Source organism: Girardinichthys multiradiatus, chromosome 19 (genome assembly GCF_021462225.1).
Source record: "Girardinichthys multiradiatus isolate DD_20200921_A chromosome 19, DD_fGirMul_XY1, whole genome shotgun sequence".
Classification (NCBI taxonomy): Eukaryota; Metazoa; Chordata; class Actinopteri; order Cyprinodontiformes; family Goodeidae; genus Girardinichthys; species Girardinichthys multiradiatus.
Genome location: NC_061811.1, coordinates 16,377,632 through 16,397,795, shown reverse-complemented (window position 1 = coordinate 16,397,795; position 20,164 = coordinate 16,377,632). Strand labels below are relative to the sequence as shown.

Here is a 20,164-nt window from a genome sequence, read left to right as displayed (position 1 = left end):
TATTTCGGGCAATTGTTGACAGCCAATTCCAGTATCAATGACATTCCTTCTGAGGCGTAACTTCCTGTTTGGGTGTCACGTGACCAAATTGGTCTCATGATGTGAGACTTCCTGTTTGAGCCTGGTGATACAGAGCCATCGTTTTCATTATAAATACCTCAGACCTGTAGTCGTTTGGATGATGTTCTGGTAAGGGATATACGGTGAGTAAAATTCCCCTTAATTACCTGATTAACTGTGAGCTTGTCCTGGCCGGGCAGTTGGTTGATTTTTACTGTAATTATGGTTAAAAGTTTAGTCTGACTCGTCATGTCAGACTCTTAGAAGATAACGTTTTGTTCCTCATTTTTAGCCGGTAAATAACTACAAGAGATGTTTTCAGATTATTATTACCAATCATTATTATGAAAACCGCATTTTGACATTTGTAAAATGATTTAATGTCGTTTATGTCCATGTATTCCTTACATCGTGCAGCCCTAGTCTAGAGTCATAATATACTGTGAAATAGCCATTGTTTCAAGTGCTAATTAGATTACTCATAAGCTTTCACTCTGTTACATCGCATTACATTTAACTGTTTTGCAGGTATCCCACAGTATGCATGTGCCAGTTCAAGCTCCCACCTCCAGGTGATCTTCTCCAGCTAAAGTTCGGCTTCTTCCCTCCATCACCATGACCACTGAACAGCAGACTACTGCTCTACCCCAGCCCAGCCCAGAGTGCTTTTCCTGGGACTATCGCCTCCAGCTCATCAGCCTTGGCTTTGGGTTCTACACATCTGTATTTCTCCTCTCCCACCTCCTCTCACTGGCTTTGTGCCGCACCTACAATGCTCTCCCAGGCAAGGAGAAGGTCTTCTGGAACCTGGCAGCCACTCGAGCAGCGTTTGGCATACAGAGCGCGGTGGCAGGACTTCGGGCTCTGACTGAGGAATCTGCCTTAAATAAAGACAAAGTGAGGGGCCAGGAGGATTGGTCGTGGTTTCACATCCTCACAGCTACAGGCTTTTTTGTGTTTGAGAACATAGCACTTCATGCATCTAGTGTGGCGTTCCGGTCATTTGATCTTCCCCTGGCCACACACCATTTCTTTGCCTTGTCAGGATTTGCAGGTGCTGTGGTGTTTGATTCTCAGGGACACTTCCTGGCAATGGTTACTCTCCTCCTGGAGATGAGTACGCCTTTTACCTGCATCTCTTGGATGCTGCTTAAGGTAAGGGCCTTGTGGTGTCTCTTTGTCAATTTAAAGTACCTATTACAAAAGATGTCTTTACTCTATCCTTATTAACTTATAGTTTAAGCAGGGGTGAATATGTAATTGTCACAATACAGTGACATTGAGCTATTTAGCTATAATCCATAAATCCAGCAGTTGGTGCACAAATGTCAGCTGCAGACTCATTGATGGCAGCATGTCTAGTAAAATACCATGATACAAATTCCAAAAATTAAAAACAAATGTAAAACATGATCGAATTTAGTTTAAAAATTAAAATCAAAACATTTTGTTGTTTTTTGTTAGAACTGATTAATATAGTTTATTTTATATTTGCATTTTATTCTTATTTTGTTTCTGTTGTTTTATTTAAGTAAAAGTTTTTATACCTAGGCTTAAACAAAAACAGTAAAGTTGTAGGATTTGGGTGCTTTTTCTTAGAATATCATAGTGTTCATATACACTGTTACATAACCTGATATTAGCTGGGTAATTAGTTAGCTGCTCATGGTTGGCCAAATACAGTTTTAAAGCGCTGTTGCCTATTTATACCAGCTGCCCAGCAGTGCGTAGAAACATTTGGGGCATGGGCAGCACTGTTTTACACTTACAGCTGAACAAAAACTCAGGTCACCATGGCACTGATTAAAGGACTCTAAACCATAAAAATGTTTTGAAGCAGCATCAATATGTTTCTTTTATTCTTCAAAACCCGATTTTACCTTGAGACCATTATCTGACTCAGGCCTACAGTGTTTTTTGTTGTTTTTTTGGCCCATAACTGATTGCTGTCACCTAATTTTGAACTGACTTCCTCTGCTACCAAGTTTCAGTTCCCGTTAGGTCTTCAGGAACATGTGATTCTAAACATATAAGGTTCATAGTTGTTGAATTTGTGGCGCTGCCTAAGGTTTTTCTGTACTTTTTCACAACATATTTACATGTGATGTTATTCATGAATAAATGGTTGTTTCCTTTCTCCCCCCGTGAAAGGCTGGCTGGGCTCGCACTCTCTTCTGGAGAGCCAACCAGTGGGTGATGATCCACATGTTCCATTGCCGCATGGTGCTCACTTATTACATGTGGTGGATCACTCTGACCCACTGGGAAGGGATCAACACCCACGTGGCGCTATTCCAAAGGCTGATCTTCTTCTCGGGACTCGCTCTGCTCACATTCATCATCAACCCAATCTGGACACAGAAGAAGACCATGCAGCTGCTAAATCCTGTGGACTGGAACTTTGGGAACATTCCGGCACCGGTTAATGGCGGCGTGGGGGATCAGTCTGTGGTTTCTGAAAAACCCCATGAAAGCTAAAAAGCATTTAAAAGGTCCCAACCTGCTGAACTTACACTGCTTTTCTAATCCACATCTCTGACGTTTTAGATTGAGATTTTTAGAAACATGAAAAACACTTTAGTTAAATGAGATGTCATCATGCTGCGTGTTGCAACCTAGTCTTGCATCGGGCTGGTTTGGTTTTGTCCAGCTTGTTTGCTTTTAAAAGAGGGTGTATTTAATTCTTAAGCTTTGCTGTGATCTCCAGTATATTTTGCAATGATCCAAATTGGCGTCATTGTGTTTTTATTTTTCATTTACAAAAGAAAACTGGTTTAACTGCAGCAGTGTAAGGTTTAAAATTTGGCAATCTCTGTTTTATCAGATGCTTTAATATCTGCCATTGATGACAAAAAATTACATCAATAGGCTGTTTCCGCTCTCACTAATAAAGTTACTCTGACCTTACTGCACACATAAGAGAGTTTGGTGTTTAATTTGAGGAAAGTGACTTTATTTGTTGGATCCATTTAAGCCTAATTGGGAAAATTAGTTTGCAGTGGTCTCAGAGTGCAAGTCTTCCACCATCAGTGCTATGACACAGAAAGCTTTTTTCCTTGGCTGGAAGAAAGCCCTGGAATTGTTGCCTTAACAAAGGCCTTACTGTCTGAAATGGAGATGCAGTCTGACAAAACCAAACCAGTGTTGACAACAAAACAAGCAAATTACCTCTAAACCTAAATGTATTTTTATATTGTAAGAAATGTACTTTAAATTGCAGAAGTTGGGTGTATTTAACATTTTGTTATTATTATTGCATTTCTTTGCTCACAGTTGCTTCACTGTACTGCATCTGAATGTTTTTTTTTTTGTCAGTGCTACAAGCATTTTCTTATTGTTTTTCTATGTACTAATTATTATTTGGTCTCTAAATCCCACTGCAAAAATTGTATGAAGTGTTTGAACGGTTAAATGACAAAATTACAGGCACTGGAAAGGACTGTGCAATCACCATAAATATTCTTGAATTGGATCAGCATTTAAATAAGAGATGTTGGGGAAAAGTGATTTTTTTTTTTTTTTCTGATCTGGATTAAATATATTATTTTGACTCAGGTCGAAACATAATATGGTCTTGGTCTGAATAAACTGACAATTGCTTTTCATCCATGAAATGCTATATGTTTGTGATAGATAGATATAGAAATTATGGCTGCACATTAGAAGAATATGCATTTGTGTGTTTATCAAATATTGCAATGGCAATGGTGATTATGGTTAACCCACGATTTCCTTGATACTCTCTTTTTTTATTATTTGAACGTCCCTAACAACTCAGCTTAAGCTTCATCATCTTAGTTACTAATGTTTATAACAGATGTAGGCATGAGACCAATGAACATCTATCGAAGAAGCCAAATGTATTATTGGTAGGCAGAGTTTGAGTGTGAAGTATTACATTCTACCAAATAATGCATTCAAGTAGTACTTTGTAGTTGAGATATGCCAGACATACATATTGGCATAATAATCAATATACTGTGTAAGTGTAGAATTGTCTTTTGGTATCTTAAAGTGGCTTTGTTTCAATAAAAAAGGCTTTTAGTATCTTACATTGTTGGTTTCCAACTTTAAGGCTTAATTTATTATAAATAGACCTTGCAGCTTTTAATTTCAGCTGTTGCACCTTGGCACCATTGTGTTTTTGTGTGCTCTGGGAAAATACAAGAATGTTAGGTTCACAATAAAAAAAAATTCTGAAACAATGCATGTCTTTTTTTGTTTTTCTGTGTGTTATTGTTTTTGTTACTGTGGAGCAACTGTGGCTCAACGGGTAGCATGGTTGCTTAGCAATCAGAAAGTTGTCGGTTTGACTCCAGCTTGTTCCTGCTGAATGCTGGTGTGCTGTTGGGCAAGGCACTAGGTGCCAAGTGACCTAGCAATCTGCTTATCAATGTGTGCACATTTGTGAGTGCGAGTGGGTGAAGGTGGCTCTAGTGTAAAACACCTTGAGTTGTAGGACCAAGAGCAATCTTGAGGACTACCACACTAGGTGGCACTGTGGGAGCTATCTTACACAAATACTCCTTTAGTTTCAAAACTGTTCCTTTAACATAGATAGATAGATAGATAGATAGATAGATAGATAGAGGGACAGAAATATATAGGCATAAATTATATAATTTTCATTCAATTCCACATGTTGCTGTTAATATGTGATTAATTAATCTAATACTAGTAATAATAGACTTCCAAAAGTAATCTTGTACCATTATGTATTTATTAAACATATTGATAATTTTCAAGTATTTATGTTAATGCTGATGGTTGTGGCTTTCATCTAATGAAAACCAAAAATTACGTTTCTCAAAAAATATTACAGGAGATAATAATAATACGATTTTTAATTCAAAAATGTTGACGTATTGAAAAATATACCCAGGTACTGTATATTATTTGCACTCAAAATTGTGTTGAGGCTCTTTTTGGCTGAATTACTGCAGCAATCCAGTGTTTTATGAAGGCAACCATCCTGTGGTTCTGCTGAGGTGTTATGGAAGCCCAGGTTGTTTTAAAAACGGCTGTCAGCTTGTTTGGTGTTTCTCATCTTCATCTTGACAATGCCCCATAAATTCTTTATGAAGTTTAGGTCAGGTCACTTTGCTGACCAGTCAAGCACAGTGATGCAAAGGTCATTAAAGTAGGTATTGGGACTTTTGTCTGTGAGGACAGGTCAAAAGTCCCGCTGGAAAGTTAAATCAGCATTTTCCTAAAACTTGTCAGCAGAGGGAAGGATGAGAAGGAGAGCTGAACTCACTTTGGACTTGATAAAATAACCAATTAAGGACCAATACTATCATAGAGTAGATCATCAATGAAACTTTAACACTTCGACTCTGTGTCTCAAAACCTTTACTACAGACTATGGAACTTGGTTTCCAAATGAAACACAGAATTTGCTTTCATCTGAAAGGAGGGCCTTGGACCACTAAGGCAAGTTCTCCTTAGCCAAGGTAAGGTGCCTCTGACTTTGTCTTACGTCAGGATTAGCTGTACAGAAGGAATGTGACAGTTGTAGCCCATGTTCTGGATACATCTGTGTGTGGTAGCTCTTGAAGCACTCACTCCACCTCCCAATGTAAATCTTGAATAAGCTTTGCTTCTCAGTAATCTCAAGGCTGCGAGAATCCTTGCCTCTATTGCATTTTCTCCTGCCACAGTTTTTCCTGCAGACATCTTACTATTTGCATTCTTGGATCCAATGCCCTGTTAACAGCCAACTTATTTATGAGTTATTGTGGCTCACCCTTGTGGAAGGTCTCAGTGAATGTCTGCTGGACAACAGTCAATTTAGCGGGTTTCCCCGGGATGGTATAGACCATAACATACCATATTTAAAAATCAATTTTGCTTGGTCTTATGTTCTAATCAAATTTTCTTAGAAACAGAATTTGTTTTTTTTTAATTGCCTATAAGGCATAATAATCCAAATGAACAGGAATAAATGCCTAAAATACATCATTGAATTGAAATACTGAAAAAAAGATTTTGGTGATACTGTAATTTATTAAGTTGCATCTGTATGTTGCTGATGAATTTCAAGCTTTAAAGCATTATATGCATGAAACATTTATCAAACCCTGACCTGAAGTATCATAAGCAATCTGTTTACCCTTTCAGCATATTACATGTTAAAATATAATTAAATCACGTACAAAAATCAAGTTACTCAGGGTTTTATTCTGTCTATGGTGCATGTCAAGGGGGAACCTTTCTAGCTGCTGATACGTCCTACGGGAAAGAGCCTTGGAATGTTGATTGACGTCACACTGAACCAATCACGGCTCGTCACACATCACTTGTCCACCAATCAGCTGCTGAGTGGAGGTGCAGAGTTTTCACGGGTAGAATCTGCTAACATCGGGAAGAGCCGAAAAGAGGGTCGAAAAGTGGATGTTTTGGTGCGGGACAAGTTGTCTTACAGCCAGAAATGTGTTCAGTTTAAAACGTGTCCGTAATATCGTGGAGCTACACGGGGATTGGACAATGGGAAAGCAATAAAATGGTGAGTTGGACACATATTTTCTAACTTTCTAGGAAAGTTTAAGAGGTCTTTTCTTGGTACTTGCTGTTTAAGTATGTGTTACAGTGGGCTGAAAATGGGATACAATTTTATGGACGTATTTTGCTATTGATAAACAGTATTGTGAAATGGATGTAACGTGGCGTCAACATTGTGATTTCCCAGCTCTGTCAGCCCCCCAATATAGCATGCAGCTTAATTTAGACCCTCTGTTTTTTCTACATATTCTTTATTTGGTCGCTCTTAAACAAACAGCCCTACGAGTGTGTGTTACTGAGAATCTTACTATATAATAATAATAATAATATACAAGAAGTGGACAGGTTTACTACTACTTTGTTGTGTTACAAATCACTCGTCACTTGTTGTCTGCATTAATAATAGGCAGAAACTGTCTCTTTTAAAGTATTCCGTTTACATTATAAGTCGTAGCTCATTCCTGATTTTAAATAAAGAGTAAGTGTAGTTTTCACCCCTAATAGTACATAAAACTACGCTAAATGAAAATGTACCCTGTGCATTAAGTAGCGGACATCAAAAATCCTCTGGACCTTAAACTAGCCTGCAGTAGGCAGTCTTCCTGAGATGCGGCTCAGCTACAAATTCAAGTAGTCATGCATAGCATTCCTCAGTCAGAGAGCACTGCACAGATTTAGTCAACTGGAAGTTCATTCTAAGCAGGTCGTAAAACCTCGGTGTAATTCAACCATTTCCCGTTGTCGGAACTTCTCAGCTTTTATAAGCCACCAGAAAATGGTCTAAAATACAAAGAGCTCTTTGGTTTTGATGTGTATTGTCTGGTGTCATGCACGTCCGGCTCATTCTGTCTGGACAATGCTGACTTGGAACATTTGGTGGGGGTCACACTCCTATGCAAGTATACAAAAGTCCATGTGAGTGATTTGTTTAGCAAATAAGCATGGTGGCCCGGCTGCAAATACCGATGCCTTGTTAAATGAGACCAGTAACAACAATTAAAAAAAAGGGGGTTTTAAGTCTGAAATATTAACCTTAAACCGGAAATATTAACCTACTGAGAGGTTTTTGTATGTACTGTACAGTATATGTATTCAATACTTGGTTGGGGCTTCTTTTGCATGAATTGCTGCATTAATGCAACTTGGCATGGAGGTGATTAGCCTGTGGCTCTGCTGCGGTGCGAAGGAAGCCCAGGTTGCCACACTAGTGACCTTCAGCTCATCTGCATTGTTGGATCTGGTGTCTATATCGGGTTTAGGTCAGGTGAGTTTACAGGCCAATCAAGTACAGTAACTCCATGGTCACAGAACCAGCTTTTGGTACCTGTGGCAATGTGGGCAGGTGCTAATTCCTACTAAAAACTGAAATCAGCATCTCCATGAAGCTCGTCGGCAGAAGGAAGCATTAAGTGCTCTAAAATTTGAGAAAGGGGCATGCTGACTTTGGACTTGATAAAAACACAGCTGACTAACACCAACGGATGACATGGCTCCTAAAATTGTCACTGAATTTGGAAAGTTTCACTGAACCCAAGCAACTTGGATTCTGCACCTCTAAGCAAAACGTATTTTTCTTCATTTTCTTCTTGGCCTTGGTAAGATAAAGGATGGTAAAGCTTTAACATTGGGAATGGGACAGTTATGGTCCATGTCCTGGACATGTATGTGTGTGGTGATTTCTGAAACACTGACCTCAACACTGATTCCACTCTCCTTGTGAATCCAGCTCATACTGCTAAATGGTCTTTGCTTCACAATTCTCTCAAGATTGCTGTCATCCCTGTCACCTCTGCAATTTCATGTACAACATTTTTTCCTTCCACCTAACCTTCCATCAATATATTTGGAACCAGCACTCTATGAACAGCCAGCTTATTTATCATTGACCTTTTGTGGTTAACCCTCCTCGTGGGGAATGTCAGTGAGTGACTGTTGGACAACTGTCAAATCAGGTTTTTTTTTTTTTTTTTGAGAAACAGTATTTTGGGTTTTCATTAGCTGTAAGACATAATCATCAAAATTAACAGAAATAATAATATTCCATGAAGACATGCTTTTTCGAGGAGAAATACCAGATTGGAGAAATTGCCAAATTCTTCAGTGTGATGAGACAGTAGCTCTATTTGGCAATAACAACTCCCTGAAAAGCTGTTTCATTTTCAGAAGGTCTGACATGGAGTAACTGTCCACCCATCACCCAGTAAGTGATCCACTAAGATTATATAGGGTTTAGCAAAATATTTAGGCAACAGCTGGGAAAGAAAACCCTCGGCTGGTCTGCAGGTGCGTGTGAGAAATCACACGCTACATGCTTGTTTAACAGCTGGGAACCTGTTTATATTTGGAAGCAGAATTAACCCAATAGCATGGCAATTAAACCCTTTATGGTAGGCATTGTAAATCACAGTCATATACTGTTATTTATGTCCATATATTATCACCATTCTCCTAAATTGTACAAACCATCCAGTTTTGGCCTCACAAAGCTTTCTCCACCCTTCCAGTGCCAGTTTAGAAACAGACAGTGGTAGGATCAGGAGTTTTCACTGTATTCCCATTACAAATCCTTCACTTCCAGGCTGTCAACAAAAGCTCTTTGAAACTGCTGCTTATCCGCCACTCCACACACACTCACTAGTGTTCTTCTGGTGACATGTTGGGCTCTAAATGCTATAGTGTGGCTCGCTGAATGGGTGGAGACCAGTTATAAATGATAGCCAAGACTGTGCAATGTACACTGCTTTTACTGCACAGTCCTACTCTTCAATTGCTAACAATGTTTTGACTTTATTTTTTATTTAAGCAAGCTGCAGGTAAAGCAACAGTGACTTTTATTGCAGCTATATTAAAATGGGAATGATGTTGCACTACTGTGGCAATCTCATATATCCTGTTTATGTTATTTATATAATGTAATGAAGTGATGAGTCTCTTTGGTGGATTAGTATGGACCACATTCGGTTTAGAAGCAGAGTTTCCATGTATGTTGAGCCACTGAATGCAGATGTAATCTCACATGTTGGATTGATCTCACATTCAAAATCAGAAGCTTCTGTCTGGGCCTCATTATTTGAAGCTTGGTCTCCATAATCCACAGCTACTAGGTATTTACTCAAAACTTCTAACTCATCATCAATTTCCTTCTCAACTTCCCAGCACTCAAATTTCTTTAAAATGTGAGCTATCTTGTGCCTGCTTGTAAATCTTTCCCCACCCAATTTGAGGTCAGAATGGGTGGTGCAGTGAGCTGCGTTGTGGAAGCTACTAGACCCAGACGCTGGCCTGATTTTTGGGTTAGCAGCAGATCTTTTCCGAATGAAACTATAGCAAGGGTCTTTGGCACAAAAGAAAATTTTAATACTGAAGAACCTATAAAGAGCTACCTATTCTCTTGTTCAGTATCCTGTTGTGTGCTACCATGCCCTCCTGACAAATGACATTACAGTTCTGTTTTAAAGCCTTTGTTGACCCGGGTTCTTCTTTTTGTGCCCATGGTGCGATTGCTGTAATCCCGGTCGGAGGGTACACTGCCAAATAAAACAGCTACCTAAAGACAGACCGACGCAGCCGACAAGCACCACCACCGCCCTTCCCCTCTGGGCTTTTGTTGATGACTCTTAGCTCATAAGAGGAATTCCACTTTTCATTAAGTGGACTCTTGAAAACTCAACAGCAGAAACAAAATCTCTTACCAAGTCAGAGTGTTGGATGTTTAAAAGTACCTCACAACATGAGCTGATTGATCTCTGCTCCGTGGTTCAACAAATCTCTATTAAATCAAAAAAAATTCCATGTGTTCCCTTCATTTGGCCGATGATCGAATGAGCTTATTTTCCTCTACTGCCTGAAAAAATCAGATGGTTTCTCAATTTAGTAAATTTATCAAAACTGAAAAATTCTACTTTTTCCATTTTGTAAGTATCAGGTTTTTAAAGTTCCACTTTATTCCCTAGTTTTATGATTAGGAATAAATCGGAATGCATTTAATTGGCTGTCAATATGTTTATATGATTGGATTGGATTGACTTTATATTTCTGTTAATAAACATTGTTTCTTGAATGGTTGTAGGATGCAATTTAATTATGTTTCTTTGTTATTCAGAAGTTGGTTTGAAAAATTAACAGAACGGTCCTTCTAAAGTCAGACATTTTTCACGAGCCCTGACCACAAAATCCAAAATGGCTTCCTTGCATTTAAGACTTAGTGATAGCTGTAGTGTATTGTAGCCTGGTCACTGTGGACAACAATTAGAAAATCCCTTAAACTGGACCTGGAACACGTTTAAGTTGGGTTTGAGGTCATTCCAGTATCCAAGTTCAGACTTCAGAGGTGAGTTGAACAAAGAGTCAGTAGCTGCCAAAGCTTGTTCCTGATTCACTGTCGTCTGCTTGGGTTCATACGGAAAGTTCTTGAAAGATTTTCTTCTTTATTGTTCTTTTGGAAAGTTTTTGACGAACCACAGCACCATCCATCTTGAACCACTCTTCATTTTGGTGGTAGGTTCTTAGTTGTGCTGCATCATCAGTTCCTTAATATTACCCGTGCACATAATTACCGATGCAAATAATTACAGATACCAAACTTTATTTTCAGTACCACTAAAGGCAGCCCAAATACCACCAGCGGTATTTATACCACAGAATTAATCACTTTTTTACTTTTATTAACACAAATCTCATTGTGAAAGTCATCACTTATTGAGTCATTTTCTACCGCTTATTCCATAGTGGGTCGCGAGGAAGCTGGTGCTTATCTCCAGCAGTTTACGGGCAAGAGGCGGGGTACACCCTGGACAGGTTGCCAGTCCATCGCAGTGCTATTGTGAAAGTATTTCTTTGAAATTATTATTTCTTGAAGTATTGATGTGTACATTTTTAGTTAAATTTTCCACCTGCATCTGTAAAATTGGCACAAAGGTAGCAATTTCCCAAGGTTAGGGATTGTGTTTACATATTCTGTGTACCTGTTGTTTGTTCTTTAACATAGTGGAGATATTAGGACTCAGACAAACAATTTGTGTACATTTCACCAACAGGCTAGATGACTGTTTTCCTGTCTGCATAATACAGCTAAGCTGCAGAGCGTGTAATGACATGCTCAGCTGAGTCTGTCATCAACCATGGGGATGGCTTTACCTTGCTGCTCTTACTCACATTCAACTGTGTTACAGTGCCTTTTAATTAAACACTCTGCTGATGAGGCGAGTGATTGAGAAATAGTTATGTTGGATTCTATTGGCCTCGTGGTTTGAAACTTGTTTTTGTTTAGCTGTCACACACATCTCGCTGTTTACTGTGGTACTGTGTCTGACATGCTGCAGGTGTAAGGAATGCTTTCTTTGACCTGATCATTCCCGCAGAATGAGACGGGTGGTAGTTTGGTACTCAGGTCACAACATGATAAGTGCTTTGCAAGACATAATTCACGGCTGGGGCTTTTGGTTTTCTTCCAGTTGCGAATAAAAGGAGAAAATCTGAGTAATCACTGAAAACAGGTAAAAACAAAGTAAAGGTGGGAAGAAAATTCAACACAATCCCAAAAAACTAAAGTAAAAGAAAAGTTTTTTTATGCCTTTTCCTTTGTATATCCTCCCTTCCTTCCTTCTCTCGCTGTCTTAAATCTCAGTGGATCTGAGGGGAAAGATGATTCACCCTCTAAAGCTCCCAGCTGTTAGTTTTGACTCCAAACCTCTGTCATGTAGCTACCTGTTTCATACACCCATATCACCTTCCTCATCCTGTGCTCCGTAATCGACGGATTCCTCCTCAGATTGTACAGCATTGGTACTCCTCCTGTCTCTCCCTGTGGACTCCTCTCTGTATTGCGTAGGCCAACATCACCTCAGGCGATGCACCTTCGACCTGTCTCTGCTAGCGCTAGCATTATCTGTTAGTTGCACTGTTTTCAGCAGACACTGGCCCTGTATGTTCAAATCTTCTGCTCTGGCAGTGGGCAACACGAGCGGGAAAGAGCACAAAGAGGCAGAAGACCTCACATTATTCCTAGACAAAACAATCTTTGAGTCTCAGGATGAGTTGTGGCTCTTGTCCCTCATTTTCTTAAGTAGATTTATCTTAGAAATAGACAGATTGTGAACCTGTGTTGTGTCTTGTTTTATATGGATATTGTTGGGGTACAATACTGGCTATACAAACTACAACAATTGCTGCTTTATGGTATAACATGATGTCATGATTTTGCCATCTCTCAGTGGGTATATTAGGAATGTGGACGAGTCAAGGAATAGCACAGCCTTTTCTTCTGTTTCTGTCAGAGAGCCATTGGCAGAAACTGTCCTTGTTAATACATGATGTACATCAGCGGACAAAGCTTCTCTTGCACAGTAATGTAATGTATCCTGTGCAGGACCCAAAGTCTCTCCTGCCGCAGCCTGCTGTTGGTATTAACTCGGGTTAATACCAAAAAAATTTGTGGTTCTGAAGAACTTAAAGTGTGAAACTCAGCGTTTCTTAGCAAAGATTCAAGAGTGTTAATGACAATTTTTGTTTGTTTATAATTTATTGTCCTCTGGGGGAAGTTATGAATTCTATAGTTCTGGTTGTCATTTCTTTTCCAACTTGTAGCATTATGTTTGTTTACTTAAACATGATGCTATACAACATCTCTTGAACTTTTTCACAATTTGTCACATTAAGCCACGGAACTAAATGTATTTAATTAGAATATTCATGTAATGAACCAACACAAAGTACAGCATATTTGTGAAGTCAAATGAACATTAGACATAGGTAAAAATCTGAAAAGTGTGATCTGCATTTACACTGACCCTCTTTAAATCTGATACTCCTAAAAAAGAAATTGCAACCAATTTCCTTGAAAAGTCATCTAGTTGGCAAATAGAGTTAATCTCAGTATTAATGCAGTTGTTTTGTAAAGTCCCCAGAGGTTGAAGAATATTAGTGAAAAGCAGGACCAAGGAACACCATATGTAGCAAACCTACCAACCCATCTGGTCCACCTAAACTGACAGACTGCAGAGCATTAATCAGAGAAGCACCAAAGAGTCCAAGCTTTGGAGGAGCTGCAGAGATCCACAGCTCAGGTGCCAGATTCTGTTGACAGGACAACTATAAATAGTGGGCTTCACAAATCAGGGCCTTATGGAAGAGTGGCAAGAAGAAAGCCGTAAGAAGTTCCAGTTTTCCAAAAGCCATTTAGGCAAAGTAACAAACGTGGATAGAGGTAAACCTTTTGGTATACATGCAAAGTGTTTTCTGTGGAGGACACATAACAGGACACGCCACCCTGAACTTATCATCAAAAAAAGAGGCTTTTCTTTAGCAGCAACAGATTTACATTCAAAGCATATTCATTTGTTAAAACTGCACAGCAAAATGCCAGACCTAACTTCAATTTTAGAATTAGTGGCCTATGTGGTTTTTATAAAGTATTGACTCAGAGGCTGAATACAAATGCATGCCACACAAGATTTTTTTTTATTTGTAAAAAGAAAGATTAAAACCATGTATCCATCTTTTCTTTCCACTTAACAATTATGCACTGCATAATTATGTTGGTCTTTTTCATTAAACCCCAAAGAAAGAAAAGATCAAGAGGCTTTAATAGTTGTCTAGAACCTCATATTCTCTTGTCTTATGCAAACAAGTTGTTGTTGCCTTTTAAAGCAACAACAACCGATGTTGCTTTAGGTCATGCATTTGCATGACCTACATTTGACTTTATTTGCTAAAAATATCAGTTAAATGACTAACTTTAGACCTGCATAGATTAGCTGATTGTGATTAAATTGATGCATGACTGTACTGACTCATTTTCAAGATAATTGAACATTAAGTTGGTTTGAAAGGTTTTTTGTTTGAGCAGTGTCACACCCTCATAAGCCTTTCCACAGCTTATTTTTTATCTGTTACAACACACAAGCCATGGCATTACAAGCAGCTCCAATTATTATGTTAAAGTGTTATGTTATGCTTACTTAAATAGATCATTTATGGTAGAGCTTCTTATGTTGCTGTACCAATTTTGTTTTAATTTAATTGCAGTTCAGATCAAGATTTTGAAGTAAAAAGATGCCAGGCGCCACATAGAGATGCCAATTGTGTGCTGCTTTCACAAATTGATAAGTGTGGGCAGTCTTTGTTGAATTGTGGCTGGTGAATTGTGATCTAGAAAGGCTTAACCTTTACTTTGAAAGTTTCTGAATAATGAATGTGACAAATTTATTAATGCTATGTAGTTCATCTTATTTGTATTTCAGTCCCAAACAATTTGAATAAGGATGCCATGATACAAAACAATTTTAAAATTTTTTGACCAATAAACTTCATGTGTACAAATTCAGTGATGTGTTTGAAAAACTGAATTCAGTATTATTTTTCCTCTGTCAAATAGCTTAGCTTTCTCTAACATTTGTCTTTTTGTTTTAGGAATGTCTGCTGGCATAGTTTACGGCCTGCAGACTGGTGTTTGTGGAGTTTGACCAGGAGAAGAGAATCAACCATGGACGTGGACAAGTTTCCTCCCCCACCTCCAGAAAGTAAAATCAACAACCCTCATACAACATACAGGGCTGACTCAGGGGCTAGATAGCTCACTTGGTTAGAGTGTGGTGCTAATAACGCCAAGGTTGTGGGTTTGATCCCCGTACGGGCCAAATATTTTGAATGCCATCTTGACAGGCAGAAGCAGACACATTTACACTTTAGCTAAAAACTTACTTTGTGTAATTAGGTACCCTCCTTCTGTACTATGTGCAGGTTCAGAAAATATAGATATGGTGTACCTTGTTTCCAGTTGGTGTCTGGTCTGACTCTGAAACTATTACTAACAGCATGAATTATTTTATTTTCATATTGTATATGTATTTTTCATATTGTATATGAAAATAAAAAGAGGCATATTAGAGCATAGTTTTTTGGTTTTTAATCATTGGATTTCAATTGAAAGTTGCAATTAAATATAATATTGAGATTTTTCCCATTTATATGATTTTAATACCCATTTTAAAAACTTTTTTGTTAAAAAATGTAATGGTGTTTTATGAAAATGTTGTACAGACCAACCCAAATTTTGTTTGGAAAACTGATTTGTGGAAAAAGCTGAACAGCCGCATTTGTATTAGAGTAAAAACTAGCTGCAACTTTAGAAGAGGAAACAAATCTTTAAAGAAATCTGTTACAGAAATACATTGAAAACTATCAAAGGAAAAACTAGACATGGTGCAATGAAGGCAATGTAGTAGACCACTATAGAGGCAATAGTGGAAGGTCTTAAAGTTTACAGTAGTGATAAAATACATTGCTAACATACTATTTGTTGCAGTTTACTGTTGATGGTACACAATTTCTGCTAGTTACAAATGAGGTAGTATGCTAACATTAGCTTATATGCTAGTATTAGCTAACATGCTATTAGTAGCATATTAGCCTATTTAACAAGTATTAGCTAATGTGCTGTTAGTAGCATACTAGCCTATTTAACAAGTATTAGCTAATGTGCTGTTAGTAGCATACTAGTATTAGTTAATATACTATTAGTAGTATATTAACTGATGTGCTAGCATTAGGTAAAATTCTTTTAGTAGCATATTAGCTGATATGCTAGTATTAGTTAATATGCTATTAGTAGCATATTAACTAATACTAGTATGCTACTAACAACACATTAGCTAATACTTGTTAAATAGGCTAACATGGTATTAATAGCATGTTAGTTGATATACTAATATTAGTTAAAATGCTATTACTAGCATATTAACTGATGTGCTAACATTAAGTAATATGCCTTTAGTAGCATGTTAACTGGTATACTAGTATTAGCTAATATGCTATTGTATTGTTTTTTGTTATTTAGTATTTTATTTCAAAGTCACATTATATAAAATAGCAACACTTTTAATATATGTTGCTCTATATTTTTATGTATGCTTAAACATGTGGCAACAGGAAGAATTTATTTGCAAAAACTGGACTGTAGAAACTCACCTGAACAGTACAGTAATTCATCATCAGCTTTATGCAGGAAAATGCGATATTTGATAAAACATTTCCTGAAACCTAAACTGGAATTTGAAAAAATAAATAAAAGATGATAAAAAGCTGAAAAAATACAAATCTTGTGATCCCTTTAAGTTTTGAAGTATTTTGTCCGAAATGCCTGCAGAAAAAGACTCTCCAGATAAAAAAAAAAAAATCTCCTTTGTGGTAATGCCTACATTCAGAACAATGTCAGCCAAACATCTGCATAACATCATTATTTTTCTGAAGGGTTTTAATTGAGTGTTATGTTTTCCTTTTTGTTTTGTATTAAATCTTGTATCATGTTTTACTGTTTTTTATAACCAAACTCCTAGGTGGGACAGACATCACAAATTAACTAGACTATAAATATTTAACTGAATGGTATTTGCTAACACTTAACACTTGTCCATATACAAATCAATTAAATGAAATTAAATTCAGCAATTAAAGAGCAATTGATTTGAATGACACTGGCAAGTAGCAACAATTATTTGTTTTTCCAAACTAAAATCACTGTAGTTTGTTTTTAATGATTATGTTTGGATTGAGACTGTGGATTGAACGAAGTCAAATATTTTGCATCTATTGTTGAATTTGCTGTCATTTTTAAAATCTGAAAAATCTAAACCTTAACACCATTGCTAATGAAATACTGTACATGTTGGCTATTAAAAGAGACATTAAAATGTTAAGCCCTTAGGAGTATATGCTAACAGCTGTAGATCTTGGCATTGGCCATTATTTCTTGGCGGTGGGGGGGGGGGGGGGGGGGGGGGGGGGGGGGGTTGGTGAAGCTGGACAGTATGAGTAAACAACAAATTCCTCTCTGTCGCTGTGAAGTGTGTGGGCAGAGGAACGCAAGGAATAAGGAGGCTAAAATGTGCTGAATACCAGACAATGTCCCTCAGTCAGTACAAGGCTGAATACTGCTGCAGACGCACACAAGCATAAACTCACACACACAATCTTGTGATGGAGACAGAAAAATGCTTCGCCTCCAGCTGGCTAGGCACTTGCTTTGTTGCCAGGGGGCTGCAGAAACGGGTCGTAACCCGATGACTCATTTCAACAGATCATTATATAGCACAGTGGAGATAAGTTCTGAGAACAGAATTCATGCTGTTAGTATGAATTGACAATGGGTAACTCTTCAAGGCATTAGCATGCACAGTTCACTTATTTCTGTTTAGCAAAGGTGGAGAAAAGTATGAGAAAAGCAAAAAAGAAAAATTCTTAAGTCATGATGCAAGTTTGTTTTGTTATTTGTATTTATATAATGCTACAAGGTAAACATCCAACATACTCTATAATTAAGCTGCATGCCTGTGCATCTATAGGGTCACCCTTCAATCATGTTTCTCACAGATTTGGTGCTTTTCACCTTACATAGGCAAAATACTGATAGTTCAAAACTAAATGCTCTTTAATTTGAACTAAAACATTAACTGATAATGTCTTCCATAATATCTGGAGGTACACTGTTCCATAATGATGCTTAGAATGAAAAGGTTTGCTCACCAGTGGTCTTCTAGCAAACCCTGGGGCTACGCTACCATAAATATCACAACTACCCTGGGAATGCTGATCACCTGGAGATATATAGAGGATTACAGCTCTGCCAGTGCTGCAAGCCCATTTACTTTATTTTATATTTATATTGTTTATTGTTGGAAGTGGCGACATGAACATTGATCTCATTGTGCTGGTACTCCAGTCTTGTACAGGGCTATCCGTACTTTATCACTGCTCTCCACACGTTTTATTATTCCACATGTGGAAAACTATAGATAACATCTCAGTTTCCAGGTTTGCACTTCGCCCCTTCCTCTTTTCTTTCACCGTCGTAGGTAGATGCGAACAGATCAGATAGACATGGGGTTACGGGTCCGACCTGGGATATTACTCAGTGTTTCCTCACACACTGGAAAGATAGAACAGCTACCTGGCAGAGCCTGAAGGAGTCATTTTGGTGATTTAGAGCTCCATGGATTGCTTTCAGGAACTTCAGTGTTTTATTTTATTTTATTTATTTTTTGCTGCTTGTGGTTTCTTTCAGTCTTTCAGTTAAAATTTGCTTGATAGCTACACATGAAAGTCAAAAGAATTTACATTAATTTTGTGTAAAGAGGAACCTGGTCCTTCTTCACATAAATTAGCATCCAACATGGGCTGTAAGAAAGCCTTGGATTAAAAATGCCAAAACCCAGGTTTGAACTAGGGACCTTTGGGTCTTCAATCTAACGTTCTCTCTGCTGAGCTATTTTGGCACACCCATCAATGTGACACCACTCTGAAGGTGACACCATATGAACTGGGAATGTTCTGTTTACTTTGGGAAAACAGTCAGGATATTGGCTACAGGGTTTAGATAAGATGGTAGACCAAAGCTTTATACAGTCAAGCTGTTCTAATGATGAACGTGCTTTCAGGAATCTGTGGTATTTGTCAGCAGCACTGTGAAAGACAAAGCTATTTGAAGTAATTGAAATAATGAAATTGGTTTCTTTAAATAAAATGTTACTATAAGAACAATAAACATTCGGAATACATCGTCCATTCATGTTCTGTTTACATAAATTGACTTATTGATCACAACACTGATTTCAAGTTGATTTTATGAAAGATGAGATGGTGGGTTAGAGATGGTGAAGCTTTTGCTTTCCTAATTATTTTACAGTCTATTTAGTTCTTTAATTAGAATCCCACACATTTATCATCACCTAAAGAATAATCCTAAAATTCAGGATGTACTGCTCACTAAAGGGAGTAACGGCTTTCTTTCACTTCTGGCCTAATTGCAGAGTGGAAACTGGAAAAATATTTCATGTTTCCTTCCTGTCTGCTGCCAAGCCAGTACTACAGTGTGAATGTGATGCCTTTGAAGGCTGCAGTAACTAATTCTTATAGTTTTTACGATAAACTGAGCATAACAAGCAAAGCAGCTGATGTTCTGTTTCGGTACAAATCTTTAAAGTAAAACTTTCTGGAAACTTACAACAGTGGTTAAAACCACTTCTAGTGGGATAGCTCAGGATTTTTGAAAAGTTCTGTTAAATGTTTATAAACGGGTAATATTTTACATACAGTTAATGTACGATATGGCATCTTCATGTAGTTTTTGTTTGTTTTTTGCACATGTCTTATCTTGACAGCTTAGAGTAATAGTGTAGTGGGTCGAGTATTGTTTTTAAAAGCAAAACTCAAGATATAACTTATTAGCAAAGATTCTCCTTGAATGTTATTCATTAAAATATATATTTTTTATCCATCCATTCATACATGCACAAGAAACTTCAGGCAAAGACTGATTTGGCCATACTCAGGATTTGCTTTTGAATTTTACGCAGTTAATGTCTTTTGTTTTTGCTGACTTGCAGGTGCATCAGAGGTATTGCAGATGATGTTGTTGAAAAATCAATGTGGTTGCAGATTTACACAAACACAAAGGAAAAAATACCCATCAAGTCACTTGTTAGCTTTGCCACGGTTGGGCCTTTATTTACACAGCCGATGATTAAAACAGCAGAGGTCCACTTGTGTCTTTTCCCCTTTTATATTAGCTTTTGGGTTAAGCTTTCCGGTTCATCTTGATTTATGCTAA

The 20,164-nt window shown here is 37.7% G+C and overlaps 2 protein-coding genes across 3 annotated transcripts in view; both read left to right on the top strand.

Annotated features, from left to right (window-relative positions):
• The first annotated feature begins 64 nt into the window (after positions 1-64).
• Positions 65-4,265, top strand: cln8 (CLN8 transmembrane ER and ERGIC protein). Its single transcript, XM_047392931.1, has 3 exons — positions 65-203; positions 589-1,215; positions 2,212-4,265. Exons 2-3 carry the CDS (start codon positions 676-678, stop codon positions 2,536-2,538), a joined length of 867 nt encoding a protein of 288 aa, XP_047248887.1. The 5' UTR covers positions 65-203; positions 589-675; the 3' UTR covers positions 2,539-4,265.
• A 2,131-nt stretch (positions 4,266-6,396) lies between these two features.
• arhgef10 (Rho guanine nucleotide exchange factor (GEF) 10) overlaps positions 6,397-20,164 on the top strand; it is a 62,479-nt gene continuing 48,711 nt past the window's right edge. Inside the window, exons 1-2 of one of the 2 annotated variants that reach the window (XM_047344663.1) lie at positions 6,397-6,565; positions 14,971-15,080. In XM_047344663.1, the coding sequence (XP_047200619.1) occupies positions 15,044-15,080 (37 nt within the window). In that variant the 5' untranslated portion in view covers positions 6,397-6,565; positions 14,971-15,043. The remainder of the gene's footprint in view (positions 6,566-14,970; positions 15,081-20,164) is intronic. The other variant, XM_047344664.1, reaches the window with a different exon arrangement.